This window comes from Periplaneta americana, chromosome 9, assembly GCF_040183065.1.
Source record: "Periplaneta americana isolate PAMFEO1 chromosome 9, P.americana_PAMFEO1_priV1, whole genome shotgun sequence".
In the NCBI taxonomy this organism is placed as follows: domain Eukaryota; kingdom Metazoa; phylum Arthropoda; class Insecta; order Blattodea; family Blattidae; genus Periplaneta; species Periplaneta americana.
This window is the reverse complement of record NC_091125.1, coordinates 56,639,991-56,666,310: the sequence shown is the minus strand read 5'-3', so window position 1 is coordinate 56,666,310 and position 26,320 is coordinate 56,639,991. Positions and strand designations below refer to the sequence as shown.

General features: G+C 36.3%; 1 protein-coding gene across 2 annotated transcripts in view; it reads right to left on the bottom strand.

Annotated features, from left to right (window-relative positions):
* The window catches only part of LOC138705947 (facilitated trehalose transporter Tret1-like), a 256,949-nt gene that overhangs the window by 228,329 nt on the left and 2,300 nt on the right, over positions 1-26,320 (bottom strand). Inside the window, exons 3-7 of one of the 2 annotated variants that reach the window (XR_011333865.1) lie at positions 19,944-20,118; positions 15,001-15,386; positions 10,707-11,186; positions 6,187-6,473; positions 2,297-4,483 (exon numbers count right to left, since the gene is read on the bottom strand). Coding sequence is in view for 1 of the 2 variants with exons in the window: in XM_069834756.1 (XP_069690857.1) it covers positions 4,246-4,483; positions 6,187-6,473; positions 10,707-11,186; positions 15,001-15,386; positions 19,944-20,118 (1,566 nt within the window). In the remaining variant the exon portion in view is untranslated. Of the gene's footprint in view, positions 1-1,320; positions 4,484-6,186; positions 6,474-10,706; positions 11,187-15,000; positions 15,387-19,943; positions 20,119-26,320 lie in introns of those variants that run through there. The other variant, XM_069834756.1, reaches the window with a different exon arrangement.

Sequence of the window (26,320 nt, the reverse complement as noted above, 5' to 3'; positions counted from 1 at the left end):
AGCTAGAAAGTTTGCTACATTTGGGGAGACAGTCCAAGAGAGCTCACACTATACACTTACAAACTAAACATGTAAACTATACAAACTAAATACACGAATTATACAAACAATCAAAACTAAACACACAAAAAACTGTACAAACTGAACACACAAACAAACTATCCAAACTAAACACACACAAAAAACTATACAAACAAATACACAATGATACACAGTTTACATATTGCTGTTACTGAACCGCATTTAAATTTGTTGCTTCTTAATATTACACGAATATTCTTGAAATATTAACAACACTTGAAATATCACCATTCTTTCACTAACTGGAAAATATTTGAAGGGTTTTTTGGAAAAACAACCACAGTCCAAAAAGACAAATTTTCAGGAGAAATAAATACTATCTGGCATTGGTGTTATTGACATATCAAGTATGAAATTCATCATGTCATTTCTTAAGGTGTTGTAGAAACCTGGGAAAAACTGAAGTACATTTATAGCTCATAAAAATACATGTGTAAATGTAGGTAACTGTGGACAATGGTTGTTTTAAGAAATACCATTCTGTTGTAGCTGAAGTGTGCCTTTCCTTTAATCTTCTTTTTCTTTATTATTTCCTTTTTCTTCTCCTTTCGTTGCTTACGTTTCTTCCATGGTATTACTTCTGCACCCAAAGACGACTCTATAAGTAATACATCCAGTGTTTTTTTTCGCGTTACGCGCCAGAACGGCGTTCCGGCACTTTTTTTTTTATTTTTCGTCATGGAATCGAGAAATATACTAATAATTATGATTTTAACATGAATTCCGCTTAGACCTTGAAAATCTTAAAGTTGGACGTAAAGGAGGTTAAAACGACAAAATTCCCGTGTGCTGGACACTAATCATATATTCTGTACAGACTTCTACCGCCTTTCTCTCTAGAGAACAAAAGCATTGAATGCAACAAATCACCTGCTAAAGTATTTTTCTCTGAAGTATCTTTTAGCCGCGTACATAAGAAGCAGTACTGCCAATCTACTACAGTTTAAAATTATATGGATAAATGTTTCAATATGATATGAATGGGATATTTGTAAATGCTAGGCCTACCATTGTCCTGGAGAATGGCTGTTTTCATAACATAAGTCTTTGGACTAAGGTTGTTTTATGAAAACCTCTGAACATTTTCACTCCTATAACATAAAACTGTCCACACCTCTGAGTAAAGGCTGGTTCACAATAAACCTGAAACGGAAACGACAGCTAGAACGAGAACGAAAATATTGTTAAAATAAATGCATTTAAATGTGAGCATTCACAATTAACTATTGTGAATGCTCACATTTAAATACATTTATTTTAACAATATTTCCGTTCTCGTTCTAGTTGTAGTTTCCGTTCCCGGTTTATTGTGAACCAGCCTTAACGGTTAGCGTGTCTAGCCGTGAAACCAGGTTGCCCGAGTTCGATTCCCGGTCGGAGCAAGTTACCTGGTTGAGGTTTTTTCCGGGGTTTCCCCTCAACTCAATATGAGCAAATTCTGGGTAATTTTCGGTGCTGGACCATGGACTCACTTCACCGGCCTTATTACCGTCATTTCATTCAGACGCTAAATAACCTAACATGTTGATACAGCGTCGTAAAATAACCTACTAAAAAATAGAAATGTGGAGTTTTTTTCCACTAAAAACTAATTCAGATGGCCGTTACAATACGCCCACCAGATGTTTAATATCTAAAATTTGCATTTTTTGGACTATGGTTCTTTTTTTTTAATCTTCATTTATAACGTATAAAATTATTTATTGATATTAAAATTTTCTGTGGAATAGAACAATGCAACTGTAACTAGTAATATTATTATTAACTACAAATACAAAGTCAGAAGACACAAGTGTAATACAGTTCCCTTACTTGTGTAACTCACAGAGGACATCCAATTTCTGATTATTACTTTTAATTTTGTAAAATGCAAAGGTTGGAGCATAAATCATGGTAACTATTTTTTTTCAAAGGTAAGGGTTGGTATCACAAAATGTCATATGTCGCACGGAAGCCGTGCAGTCATAGTGTGTGTCCACAACACAAGATGCTCTGTGCTTGTCTAATAAAACAGAAAGTAATGTTAAATGAGTTGTCAGTGAAGCGCCGTGCAGGATGGATGTAACTCATGTTGAACAACGCTCTTATATCAAAATAGCCGTTCTCCGTGGGAGGAATGCCAGAGAATGCCACAAAGAGTTGGTAGAAGCTGTCGGGGTTAATGCCTTTCCATACCGGACAGTCGCGAGGTGGGTAGCTACAGTACTTTGAGGACGTTTAGAACGGTTACGTGTGCTGTAATGATTCTGACACAAAAACCCTGTAATGTTATGGCAACGACCGTAATAAATATGAGGAGCAAAATGTTGGAGTGTTGTTAAATATCGGTACATTTTGTCCATTCCTTGTCTTTTCATCTGTATATTTCACATTTTCCGTGGGTGGAATTCTCACAAAAAAAATACTTGCCATGACTTGTGCCCCAACCTTCGTATAACTTTGATATTTTCGACTAAAATATGAGTTACTACGTGACGCAATATATGAGATAATATACGTCATGTACATGACACATTTTATTTAATATTTATTCTCAGCAGCAAGTTAGTGCCTGTGATAGACTCGACAAGTTTTCAGAATATTGCATAATGTATTGTTTATTTTTTTAAGATTTCAATATTCTACGTCTGTTCCCAGTAATAAATAATCAGTATCCAAGATAAAATTAATTACGTAATGGTTTAACAATGCTTTCAATTGCAGGTGTTACTCAGCAGAGACTTATTATTCCACTTAATCTTCGATACTTACAAGCTTTTTTTTCTTTATTATAGCAGATATTTTTTTCAGGGAATGGGGTTTACATTATTATTTCGTCCAATTTAAGCTTCAGTTTTCGATGAAACATTATCCTAGGTGTTCAGTAATTTCCAGTGTCAAGGAAACAAGCTTTGCCATGGGTGATGTATTTTAAGAGTGATATTTAGCATGTTTTTGGGAAGAGGAGCTAACCCAGAGATTCTGTACCACAGATATATGCTGCATAAAAACCTTGTCTCTGAAAAAGACAATTTTCAAAAATTCCCGGGTCGTAACCATCTTTTAGTCGTACTTGAGAGTAACTTTAAAGATTAAATACAAATAAGTTATCTCTCAATTTGAACAGCAAGGTACAAAAGAACAGCTTTCAAAACTAGTTTCACATCTATGTTTAAGAGGACTTGTACATGACACATGAAAAAATCATTTTAAATCATCTAATATTTAAACTACAGATGTAAAAGTAGTTGCAATCATGATTTGATGTTGTTTTCAGAACTTTATAATGAATGATTTTAAAATATTTTAAGGGATGAGACATAACTGTCAGGTGCATAGTCTTTTCTTTTTGTACTATTACGGGGGAGAATCAAAAAGTTTTTGTTCCTATTTTTTTTTTCATCCACATTAATAGACATACAGGGAAATCAAAATAAAGGCAGTGTTCCAAGTACTTTTCACCATTTTTCAACATAGTCGTCACCGCGGTTAAGGCATTTAGCCCACTGCACCACTAGCTAGCCATACCGCTGTTGTGGAATTCAGCCGGTCGAGAGCGGAACCACAGTGGAATAGCGGTCTTCGAGTCGTCGTCGGAAATTAACCTCTGACCTGCCATGAACTTCTTCAATGGACAGAGCAGAGCACGTGATAATCACTGAGGGCGAGGTCTGGACTATACGGTGGATGTTCCATAATCTCCCATTCGAATTACTGCAATTGGGCCGCGATCTTGTTTACCACACGAGGTCTGGCGTTATCATGGAGAAAAACCACATTGGACAGACAATATGGCAAATCAGAGGGTTATTTTTGACGACGACGCGAGGATCGCTGTCCGGTGGTGATTCCGCGCTCGACCGGCTGAATTCTACAACAGCGGCATCTCCAAACTAATGGTGCGATGGAATATATTTGACAACGAATTAAGTTGGATTTAGCAAGTAAAGCATACTTGTAAGAAAAAATGTAACATTAGTAAGGTGTTCTTTTTCCTCATGTGATAGAACTTCCCTTCTATGTAATAGAGTTTGTCAGTGGTCAAACGTTTCCCCTGTAAACTTATTATTATGTATAGTCTGAGAAAGTAATATGTGCATGTAGGCTAGTAATGTCAAGTCTTGAGACGATGAAAGCCTATTAGAGTAGGCCTATATTCATTTCAGCCTATAGCCAAGGACGTGTTCATTTGCTGCGTCGTTTCTTTCCGGCAAACAGGCGCTCGATTTCCTCAAGAGTCTTTCCCTCCGTCTCCGGCAGCTGGAAGTACAAGTACACGAAGCAGATGCCGTTGACGGCGCCGAAGAACCAGAATGATCCGTACAGCTGGAGAGCGTTATCCATGCCCAGGAAAGTCTTGGCAGCCAGGAAGGACATGATGTAGAATGAGGCAGCCGCCATGCCTCCAACCACACCTCTCGTCCTGCACAAATGTTCATTTAAGTAATTTAGTACATCATTTAAGAGTATTTCTCAGCATTCGTAAATATTCATCATAGATAAATGGCGTTTCTATTGTTTTATTTAATTAAATATATTATTGAATGAAAATTTTAACTGCATAAGGTATCCTATATTGATGCTATGACTGAATTGTAATGTGAGAAAAGAGTTGTGGGTAAATAGAAATTGTTAAAAGATTATCCAACATAGATGAAGAGATACGATGATGGCTATAATTTGAGGAGAAAGTGCGAAAGAGTTAACCCTTGAAATTTCCTCATAGCCTATATGAAATAATACGTTTATAGATAGAGAAGGAAAGAACTTGAAATATATAATCCTGTATTATTATTAATCTTTGAGGACATGTGTCTGTACACTCACTCGTTCGCATGACTTAGATCTGGTAGGAGCCCATTCAATAATTTATGTGCATATAAATATTCATTCAATCTGATCAATTTTGCCATGAGAAATCTATTGGGGGCAGGACTCTTTTATGTGCCGTAAATCTAGATATGCTTATCCCTGCTTTACTCCTGTGGAAGAGGGAATTATGCTAACGTACAATTCAACGAGTAGCATGGTATCCTCTTTACCATTCAGAAGGATGCATAACAAATCGTGAGGTACCTGGACTTAGGTCCGTAAAGTTGACTTATTTCGAATTATGTAGTAAGCATCGACCAGGTCATCTTCCCGCAATAGAGGTCCAGGGCACATACTTTCCCATTAAAGTGTAAATAGACTGACAATATATAAATGATCAGAAAATATAGAAAATTTAATTAAAATTGATGTACTAGTAATGTATGTGGCCTAGACCTAAATTAGGGGAAGCTGGCCTAGTCGATGCTTACTACATAATTACCGACTTACATTTTCATGAATGTGACACTAGACTTACATACGACAAGACCTGTGCGTCTTCAAGTCCGGCATGCATATTAGACAGCTCAGCTTATATTCCTCTAATTGGATTTTAATTCACTCTGTGTAAGTCTGAACAGTACAAGTATTCCTTAAAATCATAGTGTATCAGTATACAGTGTATACCGGAAGTAATGCTATTAATTTCAGAGGATTTTTTTTCAAACCAAAAAGTGTAATACACTTTGGTCGTTTTTCCTTCCTCTTCGAGAAAAAAAATTGTTTTACAGTATATGAAACATTTCACAGCGTATTTTGGGAAGCCATTAATTAATTTTCCAATGTACTCAATTTAAGAGAGCAGTTGATTATGACAATAAATGATGGAAAAAATTTTAATTTTGTCCTTTAAATGTGCAAAAATTTAATCAAACAAATGTAACATTTTAAACTTCCTATTCAGAACGAAAATTATGTTTGTTCAGTCCAAATTTGTGCCCATTTAAAGGACAAAAGTAAAATTCTTTCAATAATTTATTATCTTAATACAGTACGCTCGTACTCTCTTAAATTGACTGAGCATATTGGAAATTAAATCAATGGTTTTCCCAAAACACGCTATGAAATGTTTCATGTAAAACAATTTTTATCTCGTAGAGGAAGTAAAAACGAGCAAAATTGTATTATACTTTTTTGCTTGAAATATCTCAAAGAATAACCCCCTGAAATTAACGACATTGCTTATAGTTCACTCTGTATACTGAATACTGGGAAATATGTGCCACTTTGTCAAGTGCTGCTTTTATACTTCACCTGAACGGAAAAGCCTCGGCGACCAAGAGCCATGGAATCTGCCCTTGAATGGTATTGGCGAAAGATAAAATGGCGAAGAGTAAGAGAGGCAGCCACGTTGCGACCAGGTAGGATTGATCGCCTGTGCGGGTTGCCGGCACAATGAAGAGGAAGGAGTAGAGTCCAAGCAGCAGACAGCACGCGGAGCAGGTAGCTGTGCTGGTCAGGGCGATCATTCGCTTCCCTAATCTGTTTACTATTGCGATCAGCACCACAATGCTCAGGAACCCAGTCGCTGCGATGACAACCTGCAGAATAACAACACCCTGTACTCAGCATCTGCACTCCCCATATACAGGAGAATAACTTTCCTTACCGACCGAGGATATCATGCTATATTTGTATGCACTAATCAGTCTCCTAACGACGTAAATGGATTAAGAATGAGATTATTACCAAAATATTTTTAAACTCATTGAAATCTAGTTTTCGCTTAATCATCATTAAGGAACGGATTTCAAGGTACAAAATTATGGTTGCAAAAGGGAAGTAAAGTTTATGAAAATGTATACAAAAAAGGTGCTGTTAAATCGCCTTTATTCTCGTCTAATCCAGTTAGATTAACATTCTTTATTCAACACTGTAGCAAATAACATGAAGTAATGAGTATTGAGGAAGTAAACATGACATTTACTGAGTTTCGACCAACTTGTTATACTGAATTACACACAGCATTTGTATGTTTTCCAATGTATATCGCTGGCGCTTTAAACTCAGGAGATCCTTATATGCGGAGAAATTCCGCTCAGCATCAACTGAAACCAATGGAGCGTATTTTGTAAGCATACTTAAAGAGAGTTCAGTCGAGATTTCAAAGACTTGCACATCCGGATTGAATTCAAGTTTGGCTTTAACAAATCTGTAAAGGTTGTCCCTCACAGTTGTCAACTTATTCCACTGTTTGTCTTCCTCCATACCTTTTTCTTCCGGAATGTGAATGACATCAGAGAAATACAGTAGCGTGCAAATTAATCCGAACATGACATATTTTTACATTTTCTGTCATTGTTGGCCTCACAGCTTCTCATACCCCTTTAATTGACATCTGTAGTACGTGTAATTCCATTTGTTGAAGGTCTGTCGTTATTATTTTTTTTTATAATATGTGACATTTTGCCTGTCGTTTTGTACTTATAAGCATTTCAGTTGTGTTTAAGACTTAATACTGCAATCCTGTGTACATTCTGTCGTCTTCACAAATGGATACAACTCCACGAAAACGGTCTAAAATTATAACATTAGCAGACCATTCTTCTATGACACAGAGGCAAATTGCTGCAGAATGTCACATCGATTTGGCTACTGTTAATTGGATCATAAAACGATACAGGGAGACTGGATCCATCACACCCCAGAAAAAAGGAAACTGTGGCCGGAAAAGGAAGACTTCACCTGCAGATGATCGTTTAATTGTCAGGAAAATTAAATTAAATCCTAGACTAACTGCTGTCGACTTAACCCGCGAGTTAATGGCTACCACTGGGGCGAATATTCACGTCACAACAGTGCGGCGTAGGCTTTTGGAAGCTGAACGAAGGGCTCGTAAGCCTATTAAGAAGCAACTGCTAACCCCTGTTATGTGCAAAAAACGCTTAATGTGGGCAAAATTACATCAACACTGGACAGTGAATAACTGGAAGAATGTACTTTTTTCCGATGAGTCTCATTTCGAGGTCCACGGCCACCGTGTTTCTTACGTACGGAAAGGATCCGAAAAAGTAACAGCAGCTCATCTCCAACAAGCACCCAAATACCCCCCTAAAGTAATGTTTTGGGGTTGTTTTACACATGAAGGGCCTGGAGCATTAATACCTATCAAGGGAATGATGAATTCTGACAAATATATTCACTTATTGGAAACCAGAATCGTATCCCAGCTGCAAAAATCATTTCCGGATGGCAGAGGTGTGTTCCAACAAGACCTGGCACCATGCCATACGTCTCGAAAAACTACAGAATTCTTCAACAAGAAGAATATTCAGGTACTCCCCTGGCCAGGCAACTCACCCGACATCAACCCATTGAGAACTTGTGGTCAATTTGCAAAAGAAGAATGCAAAAAATGGATTTTTCTACAAAGGAGAAGATGATTTCTGCCCTCATTGGTGTATGGTTTCGCGATGAAGAAATGAATATTTGTGGGAAATTAGTGGAATCCATGCCAAATCGTTTCAGAGCTGTTATTAGGAACAAGGGAGGCCACATAGATTACTGAGGTATGTCAAACTGCTCTGGTCTGGACGCAAAAAAAAAAAAAAAAAAAAAAAAAACAGAAAATTACAAACCACTCCAGTCGATGCACAGCAGTTTCAAATTTGACTCGCATTGGCATTCAAGAACAAGAATTAATAAAGATCACTGGTCATACCTATGCATCTTCCCTGAAATCCTATTTACAAATAAATGAAGAGCACCATTCGGAAATCCTGAATAAGTTGAGGAATACATCATGTAGGCCTACATCAACGAGTTCCACTTCTTCTACGCACACGTCCAATATAACATCAACTGAATCACCAACCACTAAAATATCCAAATTTGAAAATTGTACATTCAATAATTATTCCTTTTAAAATTATTCGTGTTTATTTTTTATGTCATCGTCGTTAATTAAAACTTTCCTAACACTTTATTTAGGTTATGTTATAGCTTCTGCTATATGATATTATGGATAGTCATGTATCAGAGATTGTTTAATACTAAGATTTATTGAAAATCATCTGCCAAGTGACGTTGATTACTGGGATTCGGATAATTTAAGTGGAATGCAACTGTTTTAATAAAAATGAAACTGAATCAACAAAGCCTTCTTGGCTAGTAACACTGCCATCGTGATCTAGATCGAGAAGGCATTGCTAGTAATCGTCTACAGAGTTCAATAAAGATTCCATAGTTGGCACAACTGATAGCAAGATAACAGCTAATCATAACACACTACTGCCATCTAGCATGCATCTAGCGTAATATTTATAATGTTGAGATGGTACAATAATACATTTGAAGACAGTTGTATTTTAATTAGTCAATTAATATTTTATTGTATTGGAGTACTTCGTTACTTCTAATCTTTATATACTTTCTTCTAACCGTGTAATAGTCAATTAAATCCCACTCGAGTTTTGATTTTCCCTAGATAAATCTGCGAGTGGAACACGAGCAGATTTATCGATAAACTCAAAACCTCTAGTGAGATTACTGTTGATAATATACATATTCTTAAACTATAAAATAATAATATAAATAGCACTACATATTAGTGTGTGTGTATGTATATATATATATATATATATATATATATATATATATATATTTAGTTCATAATCTCGATCTCAGACCTGTAATTTCTTTTCGAAAGACTGCATTGAACTGTATTCGCACAATACGCCATTATTATTGCTTTGGTTATAGTTACAAATACAACTGCTGCTGCATCTGCTACTACAACTGCAAAATAATATTATTGTCATAAACGTAACCTTTTCATATCATCAAAATATATTCAGAATATAATTTAAATAAACGTTAAGTTGTAGTGTTTCTGAAAATGATTTGCATTACATCAATACCAACAAAATGCCGTAGCTCAATCGGAAGAACATCGGTATTTATATGTCAACGTCAGGTTCAAATCCTTGTCACTCCTTATCATTTTATTGTGTTACAGGATAGTAGGCCTATAATGTAATAATATAAGAAGAAAATACTAACACTCGTATTATGCAGCTGTATTGTTCCAAACCTAACATTAAATGTAGGCCTATATTATTTATGTAGCTAAAGAACACTAACAGAATAAAAATGATAACTTGAATATTATTTACATCGCTAAAGAACGATAACAGAATACAATGATAACTTGAATATTACTCGTATTTACATCGCTAACGAACGATAATAAAATGAATTATTACTTTAACAAGGCTCGAACTCACAACCTTCGAATCATTAAGCGAGCACTCTACCGCTGCTCTACGAGATGCAGATATTGAATGAATCCTGCTTAAATATCATAGTTCCGAAACTGCTTCATGTGCGCATCTACAAGCGCATGCATCATGTAACATCACCGTGATCTGAAGTGGACTTAGAATATATTCGCTGTTCACGAGTGAGGTCACTTCTTTTTCACAGGTGTACATATCAGCCAGAACGTCAGTCAGAGGTATTCTTCCATATATACTTTGGAAATGAATTGTATAATTAATTATGAAATAAATAATGAGACTTTTATTTTATATTATATGTAAGAGCAAATTAGCAGTGGAATTCTACAATCAGAAGTAACATATCAATTATCCATAGCATATCATATATGAAAAGGAAACAGAATAGTCAAGATCTTCAGAAACTTTTCGTCACAAAAGGCAGTATCAGTTTCGAAAGATGACATAAAGGATGGAATGGCTGACATGTTTGAAAACGAGTTCAATACTTATAATGAAAAGGATGTATTTTGACAAATATAAAAATTATGTTCTTACCGTTGCCCATTTTGTTTCAATTGGTAAGTAGAACCCGTCGAGAACCATGACTAAGAATGGCCTGATGGAAGGCATGCCTCCGAACCCGTAGAAAGTGAAGAACAGAAAAATCAGCGTCAGAGGTCGGAGAGACTCTGGCTGCAGAATTAACTTGCCCATCTCCAGGACCTTACTTCCAACGCTTCTGGTTGATTTTGGCCGATGAGATGTTACCTCACAAGTTTGTTTCTCATCCGCCGGCATTTGAATGTCGTTGGTTGGCAAAAGACCTGCCAGCTCGGGACTAACGTCGGAAGGACGTTTCTTCACTTCCCCGTTGTCCTGGTTGGATAACTCTACTACACTGTCGTAATATTGTATTAGTTTTTCCAATTCTTCTTGCACAGCGCTAGGTTCCACCCATCCTCGGAGCCAACATAGAGCGGCTTCTGCGTCCTTTATTCGTCCTTGTGCTATCAGCCAGATCGGAGACTCAGGCACCTAAAAAATCATTAAGTATTAACTCTTTGCTACCTATGTCGAAGCAATCCTAGATACACACGTAGCTAAATTTTCCACGAATTTTTTTAATTGGTGTAGGCAAGAAATCAAGTTTTGTTATAAATCTTTATCCCTGGCTGTTATTATGTTCACATCTTGGCCTTGCAAACTCGTACTATTCAAAGTGTTTTTAAGAGTTCGAAAATATCAGCAAAATAGGTTACTAGAAATGATGTTCATGTAATATTTAATTAAATTGTTGCACTATATGTTTCTATTTTGATTGTTCTTTCGGTGGTTTTCACTTATTTTGAGTAAAGTTATCGCTGTATTCGATTTTACAGGGATCTGTATTTTTCGAGTGGGGTTACAGCCATTCTGGGAGATTTCGACACTTTTAATAAAAGTAGCTATTGTGTGTACTGTTTATAGTGAAAACAGTTCGAACTACAGTAGAACCTCTATTATCCATGGTAATGAATGGAGTGGACTGAACGGTTAATCGAAAACAATAGGATAATCGGTATCATAAAAGATTTTCGTAAATTTTGTGAATAATATTTCCACTTTCTTAATTTCGTTCATAGTCTCCCATTTAACACGCTAGGTAGTGGCTGAGAAGTTAACTAATTTATTTCACTAATTTATATCTGGTTGTCAACTATGGGTTTTAAGGGCCAAGGAAACTCCTTGTAATGATTGTCTCTGGAAATATATTAATATTAGAGGTCTCGTGTTGTAGATTTACACACTTTATACACTTCAATCTCGTATTCTGATGCGAGTGAGCCACAGTTTCTCTTTCCCCAAACCACTCAATTTGTTACCCTTTTTTATACTTAGCACAACAAGATTTCTTTTGACACCCGTGGAAGAGATTTTATGCAGAAGTTATACAGTACAAAAATTCGAACAGGAGACCATACTGTGAAAGGAAAACAGCTTGTAATAACACTATCTAAAAAATAACGTGCTAATACAATGTAAAGTAGTTAACATATTTCTGCAGAAAAAAGTGTGATATATTTTTTCAGAAAAAAGCGAGAGAAAGACGGCTGATAATCCACCAATCGGTTAATAGAGTAACGGATAATCGGGGTTCTACTGTATATGGGATCTGTGTTGACTATGTTTGTAATCTCTATGTAAGTGAATCTCGTGGCTTGAACTTTTGTTTTACGTTCACAGAAGGCAATAAACACAATACATGCGAGTTACACTTTCCTTTTCGATCATGACATTTAATATAAGATATAATCTTTAGTTCATTGTACTTGGACTGGACATGCGTGATATTAGTAGATGCACAAATTATTGTATATACATTTTAGAGGTTAGTAAAGGCGCCAAAGTGATTATTCTACAAAAGAATTATCTTTGTTTCGGGTTTCGGGGAGATTTCGACTCTATGTTTTCGGAAAATCTGGACCTGTGTCGATTTAGCTTGTGATCTTTTTTTGGATCTTAGGAGCGTTCGCAATCCTTCATAGAGCTTTTTAGTGTCACTTTGTCCGTCTTTCTATTTTTCTCTGTGTGTGTCTGCCTGCGTGTATGGAACTACACATCTTCCATTCAACAAATCTTAAGAAATTTAAATTTATTTTTTAATTTTTATTGATATCGTACAAGTAGGAAAAGTCACAACTCTCGATACAAACAAGGAAAATCAAATTAACATTTTTCCTTAGCTTGTCAAGATGTCCCAAAGCGACCGTAAGTGCCCTACTAGTTCGTAGAGGGGGAGGAGGTCGCATACAGAAGTCTCGTCCAAAAATGGGTCGCGCCTTCAAAAAGCTTGGAAACAATTGCACTATAGCAGCGTTTCTCAAACTATGGTCCGCGGACCACCTGTGGTCCTCGAGGTCTGCCTTTGTGGTCCTTCAAAAAAGACAGAAGAAAACATAAAATTCAAACGAATTGCGTGTCACGCAATAGCTGAAAATCTCAGAATTTGGAAATGACACATAACAATCGCCTTTCACTTTTTCTCCCAATACTGACATTTAATGAAATTTATTACCCTACCTGTATAGCGACTTCCCACTCTACTCTCAACAACAAAATAGGGATTTAAAGCACTATGAACGTATTTTTCTAGCCTGCACATCTGGCGCTTATAACCCAGCCAGGAACCACCAGAACTCATAACGGAGGACCGAGCCTTTTCATGTATTTATGACTTTCTTAATAGTTTTGCCGACACCCAGTGTGCACATTGAAGTGGTCACGTACTTGTGTATTTATTTACACTGCAAGTGGCAAGCACCCGGCGGCAGTGGTATACACAATATAAACAATACACAATAAAATTACAATACATAATACAATTATACAATACACAATACAATTATATACACAATACAATAAGAATACACAATACAATTTAACACAATAATTACAATTAATAATAAAACATAAAATACCTAATTTTACAATACAACCTACATATGTATAGGTCCTACATAAGTTTCAATAGTCTTTCACTTTGCTCTCATCTCACTCACTGTAGTGGCACTATGACGCATTTCACTGTTACATTAAGACACATTTCACTGACACTATAGAACACATTTCATTGACGCTATAAATTATCACTGATTGGAACTATTCACTGCACTGTAAAACCATAACTTCACTGACTCACCTCGCTTCACTGATACAACAGTTCAAATAAGACAAATAATTACAACCTTATGCATACTTATAAACAGAACTACATTTAAGCTAATAATTTCTAGTCTAAGGCCCTCTTACACGCTATTTTTAAATAATTTACAATTCAAACCAAGGGAGTAACTCGTCAGGCTAAATAAATACATGTCACCTTAAAAAATTAAATGTTAAATGTCACCTTAATTTTAATTTGCACTTTATACACAACTTTGCACTTTATACACAACTGTACGTCGTACACCAATAATACAACTCTGAGGTCAATTTGAAACTTATTTTCCAAGTAAATATGACGAATTTTCATGGGATCGTGATCCCTTTTATTGCGATATTGAAAATAACAAACTTTCACTGAGTGAAAGAGAACAGTTAATTGAACTCTCGAATGACACCGGACTCTTTAGAGATTATAATTCAGTTTTCTTCTACGTATCTGTGTGAGAACAGGATTTCATCACTAACTCTAATAAAAACAAAGTAGGCTACCGAAATCGACTCGATGTATGTGACGATCTCCGACTTAAGTTTACCAGCATACGTCCAAGTATAGAACAACTGTGCAAGAATCGGCAGGCTTATCCATCTCATTAATGTGAGCACCAACATTTATTTGTTTTAGTTAATTAATTATAGATTATTTAACTCTAATACCTTGAATTATAAAAAAAAAACGAAAATGAATTTTCTTCTATTAACATTAGCTTAATTAGTTAATACTAATTACATTAAATTAATTTTAATTCATTAATTCTGTTTTAAAATATAAGTATACTGGTGTGTTAAAATATGCTACAAAAACGATAAATTTGCTTTCGAAGGGAACAAGGGTAAGGTGGTCCGCGAAACCGTTCTGACTTAAAAAAGTGCTCCCTACTTCAAAAAAGTTTGAGAAACGATTCACTATAGGATTGAGTATAGTTACGTATATTACACAAACTTAAGATATCCACAGTGTTAGAAATAATGGAAGACTTCTGCGTTTTTTCCCCCTGTATCACAGAAACAGAAACAAACAAACGTACAACGTTTGGAAGCTACAGGAGCTACATACGGTCTTTATTATCGGATAGGCAAGGAAAGGGAAAGCTATGTGTTGGGTCCATTACTAAGAGCTACTTTTGAAAGCATGTATGTAACTCACTTTGCAGAGCAGGAGCATGGTGATCAAGGGCATGGCAGACAGGATGAGCGCCGTGGTGCGCCAGTCGGTGAGACCTCCTAACACAAACAGCAGAAACATGCCGACTTGGTAGTAGATGCCTGCACTGCCCGCCAGGATGCTGCGTAACTCTGGCTGACAGATCTCGCCGAAGTAGCTGTTGATGGGCGCCTCTGTGAAGCCCACGGTCGTGCCCATCACCACGTTCGCCAAGAAAAGTACGCCAACGGAGGGGGCCGTGCCGACCAGGATGCAACCCAAAAAGTACGGGATGTTTATGAGAGTCAGAGCTCTTCTGCGGCCTAGGAGTTGGATGATTGGTCCGGACGCTAGGCTTCCCAGCGGCTGGCAGAAGAAAGGTAGGCTTCCTGATGAATCAAACAATATCATTATCACTATCATCAGCCTGGTGGTCTAATGCTACTGCAATGGCTTATGAACTCAAGGTATTCTCAAAGTTTCAAGGACTTGTGGTTACAACAAAATGTAGGAAAATTAAAAACATCTGGTCCTATATAACATATGGTAAATATTTTGCCGCAAAATATGAATATATTACTACTTCTTTCGTCACGTATTATTCACGACTTGTATTTTATTGGTAACAGTCATTCTCTCTCCGATCAATATTAGCTAGAGGCCTGATGTTGAGCATGTGGATAATGTGGACGTTTACCGAGAGCAATTCCGATTTAGAATATGAATCTATACTGTGTGGTATGGTTCAATTAGGTTTGAATTATAACTTTAGCTATACACTGACTGTACAAGCTGTACTGTTGACTACTTCGGCAAGTGATTCGCTTTCAAGGTTGTATTCTTGTGTTTTACTTGCTAAAACTGCTTACGGTTTCAATTTCTTAAGAAGTAATAAAGAGTTGATCCAATTAAGTAGGTACTTTATCTCTATATAAAAGGTCCCCTCATCGATATAAATTAATTTTTAAAGCGAAAATCAGTATCTAGATGCGCATTTTATCAACGGTAATCTCATTAGAGGTTTTGATTTATCTAGAGCAAAATCAAAACTCGAGTGGGATTTAATTGACTATTACACGATTAGAAGAAAGTATATAAAGATAAATTTCCGCTACAACGAGGAGTAAAGCAGGGAGACTCGATCTCGCCAAAGCTGTTCACCAGCCTCCTAGAGGACTTGTTCCGGAAGCTCAAATGGGAAAATCTCGGCATCAACAGAAACGGAAGGATGCTATAAAATCTACGCTTTGCAGACGATATCGTCTTGTTCGCAAGATCAGTTAGAGAATTGACGAACATGCTTGAAGAACTGAACAACGTGAGCAGAGAAGCGGGGCTACTCACGAACCTAAGGAAGACAAAATTGATGACGAAGGGAACGGAAACACAAATACAAGTGAACGGGAAAACCCTAGAATACGTGAAAGATTACATCTACCTTGGGCAGATGATGTCATTTGAGAACGCATGTCCTACAGAAATCAACAGGAGAATAGCCTTAGCTTGGAGAAAGTACTGGAGCATGAAATTTATTTTTGAAGACAAGTTCCAAGACTTGAACATCAAAAAACAAGTACTCGAGCACTGTATAATACCCACGCTACTCTATGGGTGCCGAACATGGTCGCTCACAGAAAAAGAAAAACTCCAGCGAAAAATGGAACGTAGTATCACCAAAATATCTCTCAGAGATAAAGTGCCAGCAACAACAATAAGGAAGATGACAGGCCTACAAGATGTCGTGATGGCAACTCAGCGACTGAAGTGGAAGTGGGGAGGCCACGTGAGCAGATTGAACACGTCGAGATGGGCGTACGTGACAACCATGTGGGATCCAAGAACGGGGAAGAGGACAGGGGAAAGACCGAGGGCCCGATGGAGCGACTTCTTCAGAGGGGAAGCTAGTAGACAGTGGACAAGAACGCCGACATGCAGGACAACATGGCAGATGCTCGGAAGAAGATGGACAGACCCTAAGTGACGGAAAGTGGACGGATTAGCCCCCAGACGAGTATAAGGAGAGCTCACTCTGCTTGATGCAGGAGGCCTTTGCCCTAATGAGATGTAGTGGGCTTATTTATTTATTTATTTATTTATTTATTTATTTATTTATTTATTTATTTATTTATTTATTTATTTATTTATTTATATAAAAATTGGAAGAAATAAAGTACCGGTACTCTAATACAATAAAATATTAATGGCTTACTAAAATTCTATGTCATTAATGTTAGCTTCACCAAAACATTTGACCGGAGCCGCCATTTTCAGCTGACTGTCTATGCGGTAAACAAATGAACGATCGCAAAGCATGTTTTATAGTACCATAAAGAATAAGCAGTTTGAAATGTTGGCAAACAAATGGTAGGGAGGTGATAAAAACAGAAGAAAGCATAAAAAGATTAGAAGAAATAAAGCACTCTAATACAATAAAATAGGTAGGCTATTAATTGACTTACTAAAACTCTATTTCACTAATGTTAGCTTCACCAAAACGTTTGAACAGATCCGCCATTTTCAGCTGACTATCTATGCGGTAAACAAATGACGATTGGTAAGCATATTTTATAGTACCGTAAAGAATTTGCAGTTTGAAATATTTGCAAACAAAGAAACAAATGTTAGGGAAGTGATAAAAGCAAACAAATGCTGGGAAAGTGATAAAAATAAACAAATGCTAGGGATGTAATAAAATTGTAGCGATAAAGAACTATGATTGGTTGAAACACGTCCTTTCGTACCGTTTTATTGGTCAAAAGTAGTATGAGTAGTAAAAATGTAATAGTGATTAATAACCTTTATTAACAGAAGAAATCACGACAACCGTTCTGGAGAATGGTAGGGAAGATTGAGAACATGTTTATTCGAAATATCACTAGTCCAAACCTTTCAATGCGTAGGTGCACCCTCCGTAGGCCCACAAGTTACGCAAATTAACATTACTGTGGGTTTCAATTAAACAGAGACATATTTATTAGCTGTTTGATGGTGAAAACTAATCGAAAAATTGGTTGCCCTCGGTGAATTTGCTGTTAACAAACTGGCCGTTGGCTCCAAGGTTCGACTAAGAGTAATGCATTTTTAATGGCGATAAAATACTTAGCATAAGTTTCTTACGTAAGGTACTAAGACTGAGTGTCCCACGTCTTGTGATAAATTATGAGTTACGTTCGTGAAACTTTTTGTAACTCAAGTGGCACCGATAGTGCTACTATCTAAAAGTGTCTGAGTTGGAGCTATAGCAACCTTCTATATAAGTTGACTTTATAATTCCTTTCGTATCTGTCCTGCAATAACTTACGCGGTGGGATTGTACTGTACTTACCATGCTACCATTTAATGTTGCTTATGAGTTTTTAATGCTGAATAACCTGATTAAATATTTTCAGCTAAGGAAAAGTCTTGATCATAACAGTCATTATTTCTTATTTTAAACATAGATTATTATAAAAGGCATATAGCAATGTTCCAGGTAATAAATTATGGGAACTCTGAAAAGTTAACAATATAAATTCAACTGTTACAGACGTAATAAAGGTCGTATTTGAAAATAGAAACGGAAAGTCTTCATCATAACAGTAATTATTTCTTATTTTCAACGAAGACCTTAAAATGACATATGGTAATGTCCCAGTTAACAAATTATGGGAATCTTAGAAGTTGGCAATAAAAATTCAAGTGTTATGAACGCAATAAAGGCTTAAATGAAAATAGTACCAATTCAGTAAAAATAGAACATTATTTCTGAAGTTTTATAGGCCTAATAAGCTTGAAGGGTTTTATTTCTTCAATTCTATTTAAATTTATATATTAATATTGTGTTAGGGAAGCTTTGAAGTACATGTGGAGAAAAACCACTACCCAGGTATATGGCACTGGAACTGGAATAGATTTCGTGACGGAAATGGGAATTATAAAACATGTAAATTTTGTAAACAGGCATATTTGAGTAATTGAGTATGTCAGTTTAATAAGGATGGTACTGATTTTAGTGATATAAACGATAACATTAATGAAGGAAAAATTCTTACAAGGAAGCAACATTGTCTCTTAAGGAATATTAGTATTACATAGAAAGGAAAAAACCAGTGTTTCAAGACGATTATTAAAAGTTGTATGAAATGTGGCGCAGAAATTCAGACACTGAATGAAACAATAAAGAATAAATTAAACTCTGGAGAAAATAATTTTTTTGAGAAGGTGCTGCAAATTAACTTTATTTTATAAAATTAGAAATATTCAAATAAAAGAAAAAACTATTCTAAGAAACAATTAGGAGAAAAAATTAACAGGGAATCGGATCCAAGCAGATGGCGTAAGCAGATAGGTATTTGAGGAGGTACTCAGAGAGAAGAAAACGAAACATACCTAGAACATTGTGGAACGTAAATTGAAAGAGTAATGGAAACACGAAATATTCTATCAGATAATTATTTGAATAAGAATTTATGGCGTGTAAAGTGCGACAGAATTTAAGTATGCTGTATAATTTGACATTTATATGTATATACACTGGCCACCCTACCCCATTATCTCTTGGCTAATTACCTCTTAAGTGGTGACTTCTTGGTATCACTTTTGAGGTTTAGATCTGTCTTCGGACAGTTGACTAAAACAACAACAACAACACACACACACAAATACAAGATTGCATTTCGATTATACTGTATAGGGGCGGGTCCGTAGAGTGTGATTTATCGTCTATAACAGTTTCCGAAAGAAATTAAGAGTTTCAGATAATTCAATAATCTTATATCCCAGAATACAGAGAGTTCTTATGCAGACCGTCCCAGGTAGTATGACGGCAGTGCGGAACGGCTGGCCCGAGAAAGTTAAGCGGTGAAGGGTGGAGTGGGACCGGTACACGCTCTTGAGAAGCTATGAATCATTCTGAAGTTTACGAGATGTGAAGAAGATTATGCGATATCAATTTTCTTTTCTCTTACCAAACCAGGATGCTTGTTTGGCGTCCATGCGAAGGCCATCCTCGAGGGTAGAGTTGCTTTCATGGTCCGTGGAGTTGGCGTTAGGATTGTACACTTCAGCGATGACGAGGGTAGACAAGAAGAGTGCCACTGCTACGTTCACCACAATCAGGTTGGCAGCACTTATCGCCAGAACCTACCATCATCACCATAAATTATTATTATTGAAGAGGTAGATTAATTTTACACTACCTCCATGAAAACTTGAAGCAATGTGATCATTTATTGAAGTAACAATTTTTTATTTAGCATCCAATTATTTCTCCAAAGCTAACCAAAGACGGAAGAGTTCGTCATTCGGAGATTATGGGACAATAGTGGAATGAGAATGTCTATGTCGTGTTCGAACCCTCGATCATTGAAAGACTTGAATCTGCAGATAGATTATCAAGGCGCCACACGATCCTTCGACATGAAGATACTGTGTCTGATGGGCTAGTATCTACTTAATTATAGATTTCTTATATACATTTTACATTATATCTGCCGACCGTCCCTCTCCTGCCCTAAACGTCAGTCACGCCTGTCGAACACTACGGCCTGTCGGAATTCCCACAGCCCAACATTTCGAACAAACACACGTCGCGTTTCTGAGTTCAACTGTTCAGGCCACTCGAAAGATGAAACTGTATGTCCATGGCGCCTCTTAGACTTCTTGCTACAAACGACGTAAAAGCAAAGTAGGTTGACAATATAATTCGGAGTCACTTTTCCCTTACCTGAAAGATTTAAATGCTGTAAGTCACAAAAGTTCCATTTTTCGCGAATCAAATATTCACAAAAGAATGCATGTTTACAGTTCTGCTTCAACGTTACTGTTGGTTACTGGATCTCCCAAAACGAGCTTTCAATAATTTGAAAGGAAGGAAGCTGTTTCGATTTATGCTGGATGTTTCCTGATGGTTTCTCATTGTTCTACACAAATATGTGTTTTCAGTATAGGTAAAATAATACATCCTCAGTTTAAATCTACGTTTTAAATTGGACCATTTCTAAAAAAAATAATTAATACAAATTCTGTGATGTTTTTATTGACCAAAATCCCAGGAAAAATACAAAATATGTCTATGTTTGTAAATTTATACCTTACATTATTCATATCATACACCTCGACATGCATGCAACAAGGTGATACCTACTGCTCTAGGGCAACGGCGAACATCTGACATTAACAGGGTGAAACTTCTAGCAGTACGCGGAACCATGTAAACATGATACTGTGACTCACATCGTAGTCGCTTGCTTCTCCTGCATATCTTCTGGCCGATAATCGGAATCGCCAGTGTCTGTTTCACTTATAATCAGAAGTTGATGAAATATAATTTTTTCGCTCAGACATCACAGACGATGCAGGCTGCAATACAAACTCGTTTCACTTCATCACGAACTAATATAGCCAACTTTTATTTTTTCATTTTTTTTTTTTTTGCATTCATCGGTCTATTGGTCATTTCTTAGGCAATGTTCCACTTATTGTTGCATTTATTTTCTCTTTTCTGCTTATGAACATATATTTTTATGGTGTACCCGTAGTCTATTCGAGAACCTACTGCAGATTTCTTACGCGTCTTACAAGAATTTTTCTTTGCATCTGTCTTGACTTCTGAGCACTTGTGTTACATGCTTCCCCCATTCAACGCAACAGAACAAATAATATAGCCGCAGTGCCTGTAGTTAGCATAACTATAGTATTACACAAGTGAAGACGTAAAAAGGTCGAAAAAAAAAAAACAAAGCTGAGATAGTTGTTTTGCGACAGTTAGTGACTGAATTTGGCAAGAATTAATTTTCCACAGATGAAATTCTGCTATTATTTTGTTTGTATTTTACTATTGAAATCATGGTCTTTTTTTAATGTCATGTTTTCAGAAATTTAAGTGACTTAAATAAAACATAGGCAAAAATACGAATTTGAATTAATTGCATATATTGTATGTTTAAATAGTGAAATTATAATTTCAGTCAGATATCTGACTTTTTGGTATTATAGAAAATTGTTTTATATGTAGGCCTATATATTCCATAAGTCGAAAGTCGATCTTATTTGGTTGCACAATAAATGATTACATTTACGTTCGTTTTTTTCGAATTGTATTAAAGAAAACAAACAATTACAAACGGGAATATCACTACATTGTTTGGATAAATTACAACGTATAATTGAAGACCTTCCCGGAAAAAGGAATGTAACATAAAATTAGTGACATATGTGACTTAGGTGGAAAAAGTAATTTTGAAGCATTCATTTATACCTCCCTGCAGTGGATTTGAGGGCTTTCCTTCCTTATGAAGATTTAAAAATAACTTAAAAAGTTGTGCATAAAGCGTAAATGTTACAAAATATACGTTACATTACATAAATTAAGGTGAAATGTATTTACTTATTCTGACGAGTTATTCCTTTGGTTTGAATTGTAAATTAGTTTAAAATAGCTTTTAAGAGGGTCTTAAACTAGCAATTTTAGGTTAATACAATATTTATAAGAATGATTCTACGGAATAGTAAGAATGTAAGAGTACTGCTATTCATAGACATTTCGCTAGCCCACGCTACGAATGTAAGGGTACTGCTATTCATAGACATTTCGCTAGCCCCGGCTATCGACTGGTTACTTGTACAGGATTCATATTTATCATATCGCTAACACTGGTATATGAATACAAAAAACGTTAGTTCGCTGATCATCCACCGGAAGCCCGAGCTAAGAATACGGAACTGTTTGTTGTATCAGTGAAGCGTGTTGTGTCAGTGTAGTTATGATTTGCAGTGGCAGTGAATATTTTCAATCAGTGAAAATTTATAGTGTCAATGAAATGTATTCTAAAGTGTCAGTGAAATATGTTCTATAATGTCAGTGAAATGTGTTCTAAAGTGTCAGTGAAATATGTTCTGTAGTGTCAGTGAAATATGTTCTAAAGTGTCAGTGAAATATGTTCTATAGTGTCAGTGAAATGTGTTCTAAAGTGTCAGTGAAATGTATCACAGTGCCAGTGCAGTAAGCGAGATGAGAGTGATGTGAAAATAGTGAAATAATATCAGTACCAACATAATATACGTACATGCGAATGTCATATATATAGATTGTAATGGAAAATTAGGTTCACTTATTGATTAGATTATTTTAACTATGATTATATTGTAATTATTGTGTGTAATTAAGTTACCACTGTCACCGGGTGTTTAGCGTATCCATTTGCAGTGTAAATAAATTCATACATTTATAAGAATAAATGATTGCATCCAATAGCTGAATAAACTTGTATCCTTGATTAGTCAAATGGTTCTGCTAGTAAATATATGCTTAACGAAATATGCCACTGAAGTAATTTTCTTTTCTTGAGAAACGTAGATTATAGATTTGTTGATTACATCCTTATTCCGGGAGGGGATGAGATTCTTCAATTAGAGACATTGCCTTCTTCTTGAAACTGATTTAACTTAAGACTTGCGTCCGATGCCCGAACATTAAAAAATCTTTTCTCATAATCATTTTTCACCGCATTTACTTGTGGAAAATCTTACTCTTTCCCACGATACGAATCAATACCTGCGTTTGTTCCATAGAACGGGACAGAACAAGCGCGGACCTTTCCAGATAAAATATGTTGTACTGTATCACTGAGAAATTCTTCAAAACCATTTTCTATTATAAACTAGTGGCTTGTGCAGCAAATGCTGCTAACTAAGTTCATTAGAAGTTCAAATTAAATTTTTTCAAATTTATTTCCAATGAAGAATACCAGTCATTTTGGAAGTTATTTGCTTCCATAATAATGAAACATAGGCCTATCCCTCTGAATGTATTTCTTCATGCTAAATAATTTTTATTTAACCTACACATCTTCAGTTCTTGAGTTCCAATGCGAAAACGCAAGTAACAATGTCAGAACGATCAGTCGGTTTTACATGTGGGAGTGAAGCAATAGCTATTTCACGATATAGTGGATTGTAGGTTAGAGCTATCAAAATATCCTCCCCTCTGCCCTCTGCCCTCTTCCCTTTGCCCTCTGCCCTCTGGCCCTCATGCTCTAATGCCCTCTGCCCTCATGCCCTCATGTCCTCATGTTCTCATGCCCTCATAACTCTCATGCCCTCATACCCTCATGCCCTCTGCCCTCATACCCTCATGCCCTCTGCCCTCATGCCCTCTGCCCTAATACCCTCTTGCCCTCTTGCCCTCATGTCCTCATGCCCTCTGCCCTCATGCCCTCCTGCCCTCTGCCCTCATGCCCTCATGCTCTCATGCCCTCATACCCTCATGTCCTCTGCCCTCATGCTCTCATGCCCTCTGTCCTCATGCCCTCTGCCCTCATGCCCTCTGCTCTCTGCGTTCATACCCTCTTCTCTTCTCTTCTCTTCTCTTCTCTTCTCTTCTCTTCTCTTCTCTTCTCTTCTCTTCTATTTTCCTTTCCTTTTCTTTTCTTTTCTTCCTGTTTTCTTGTTTTTTGTCTTTCTCCATTCGCTTGCTTTCTACGTGATTCTGAATCTCTCCTAATGTATCTTAGATGCTTGTCATTGTCACATGTTTCATATTCAACCTCTACATTGCCTTCAGCGTCATCATCAGCATCATCATCTGAACTTTCATCTATGATCTGCAGAGTAGTGTCGATGACCACGTAAGTTTTCATCCAGTGTTACTTTGTTAGAAAGAACACACTTAAGGAAATAAATAAACTGCACTAACAGAAAATTTTCTATTAATACTATTGATACGTAAATCTGACGTACACTTCCAAATAATTATGTCTCATAATAAGTTGGCCAAGCGTGTAAGTTGCAACCTGCTGTCACGACTACTATAGACAGCAGCTGAAAGACGGAGGCATAGCTAGAAGAAGGAGGTACTCTCTTGGCGGGAAAAATAGTGAGGGTCAATTGTTAATCCATTATACGTCTAAATTACGTACGACAGAAGTTTTAAACAATGGCATTACTTCCTTGTGAGCAGGAAGAAAACAAGTGTTTGATCACAGTATAGGGATATGTTCTCTATACTGTGGTTTGATTTCCACATATCCTACAAGTTTAATAAAAGTAGTGTTAAGTTCATAACAATAACCTTAGTATCTCGTTATCATTATATTACTTCTCTTCAAATATCTACAGTCAGATGGAAAGAAGTTTATGAGATTATACGTTCTCGTGCATAAAATCGAAACTTCACGTTGATGTCGATGTTGTAGGCATTTCTAACAAATGTTGACGCAACATCCGTCGATCGACCACGCTGTTACGTAAGTTTTATAGTTTTCAGTAATATATATATCGGCGTTACTCAGTATATTATAGAAATGAAGATCTAATATAAAATCTTCTTTCTCTGCGTCTACATAAGGCCCCAAAAGATTTCACTTTCATATCATCAGTATACCATTATGTGTTGCATTAACTATAAAAATATTCCATTTTAATGGTAATAATGTCACCAAACATTCTTAAGTTTTGTAGTTCTTAATATCGAATACACAGCTGTACTCGGAAAACTACAGACAAGACAATCAGACCTGTAAATTATTTTTATACGTTATCAAAAAATTACACAAATGAAGATCGACATATTGGCATTATGATGTGAAAGAATGTGATCCATCTGAACTCTAAGTATGTTAGCAATCCTGTAGGTCATGGCCTTCGTGTAATAGTCTATTGTTTATTGTAGTGTGTGTTTTCTTTTATTCTGAAATGCAATTAATTAATTCTCAAAACTCACGAAAGATGGATTCTGGAAAATAGGAAAATGATGTAGGAAAATTGACATTTCACTGAAAACTACTATTTTTCTGAAAAACTTTGGGTTCCAAGCTTCAAAATGAGGGGTCATTAATTAAAATCCGTTCAGCCGTTTTTCCGTAATTTTCATTACCAGTTCAAATTATATATATATATATATATATATATATATATATATAACTGAAGAATCTCTGAAGTTGAAAATTTCCTAAATGAAACATATAATCAAATAATAATAATAATAATAATAATAATAATAATAATAATAATATTATTTTATATTACTACTACTACTACTGCTGCTACTGCTGCTACTACTACTACTGCTACTGCTACTGCTACTGCTACTGCTACTGCTGCTGCTGCTGCTGCTGCTGCTGCTGCTGCTGCTGCTGCTACTGCTACTGCTACTGCTACTGCTACTACTACTACTACTACTACTACTACTACTACTACTGCTACTGCTACTGCTACTGCTACTGCTACTGCTACTGCTACTGCTACTGCTACTGCTACTGCTACTGCTACTGCTACTGCTACTGCAAGAAGCTAAGGGGACCTTTCCTGCTCAGTGCTGAATATTTCGTCGAAATGTTCTTTTATT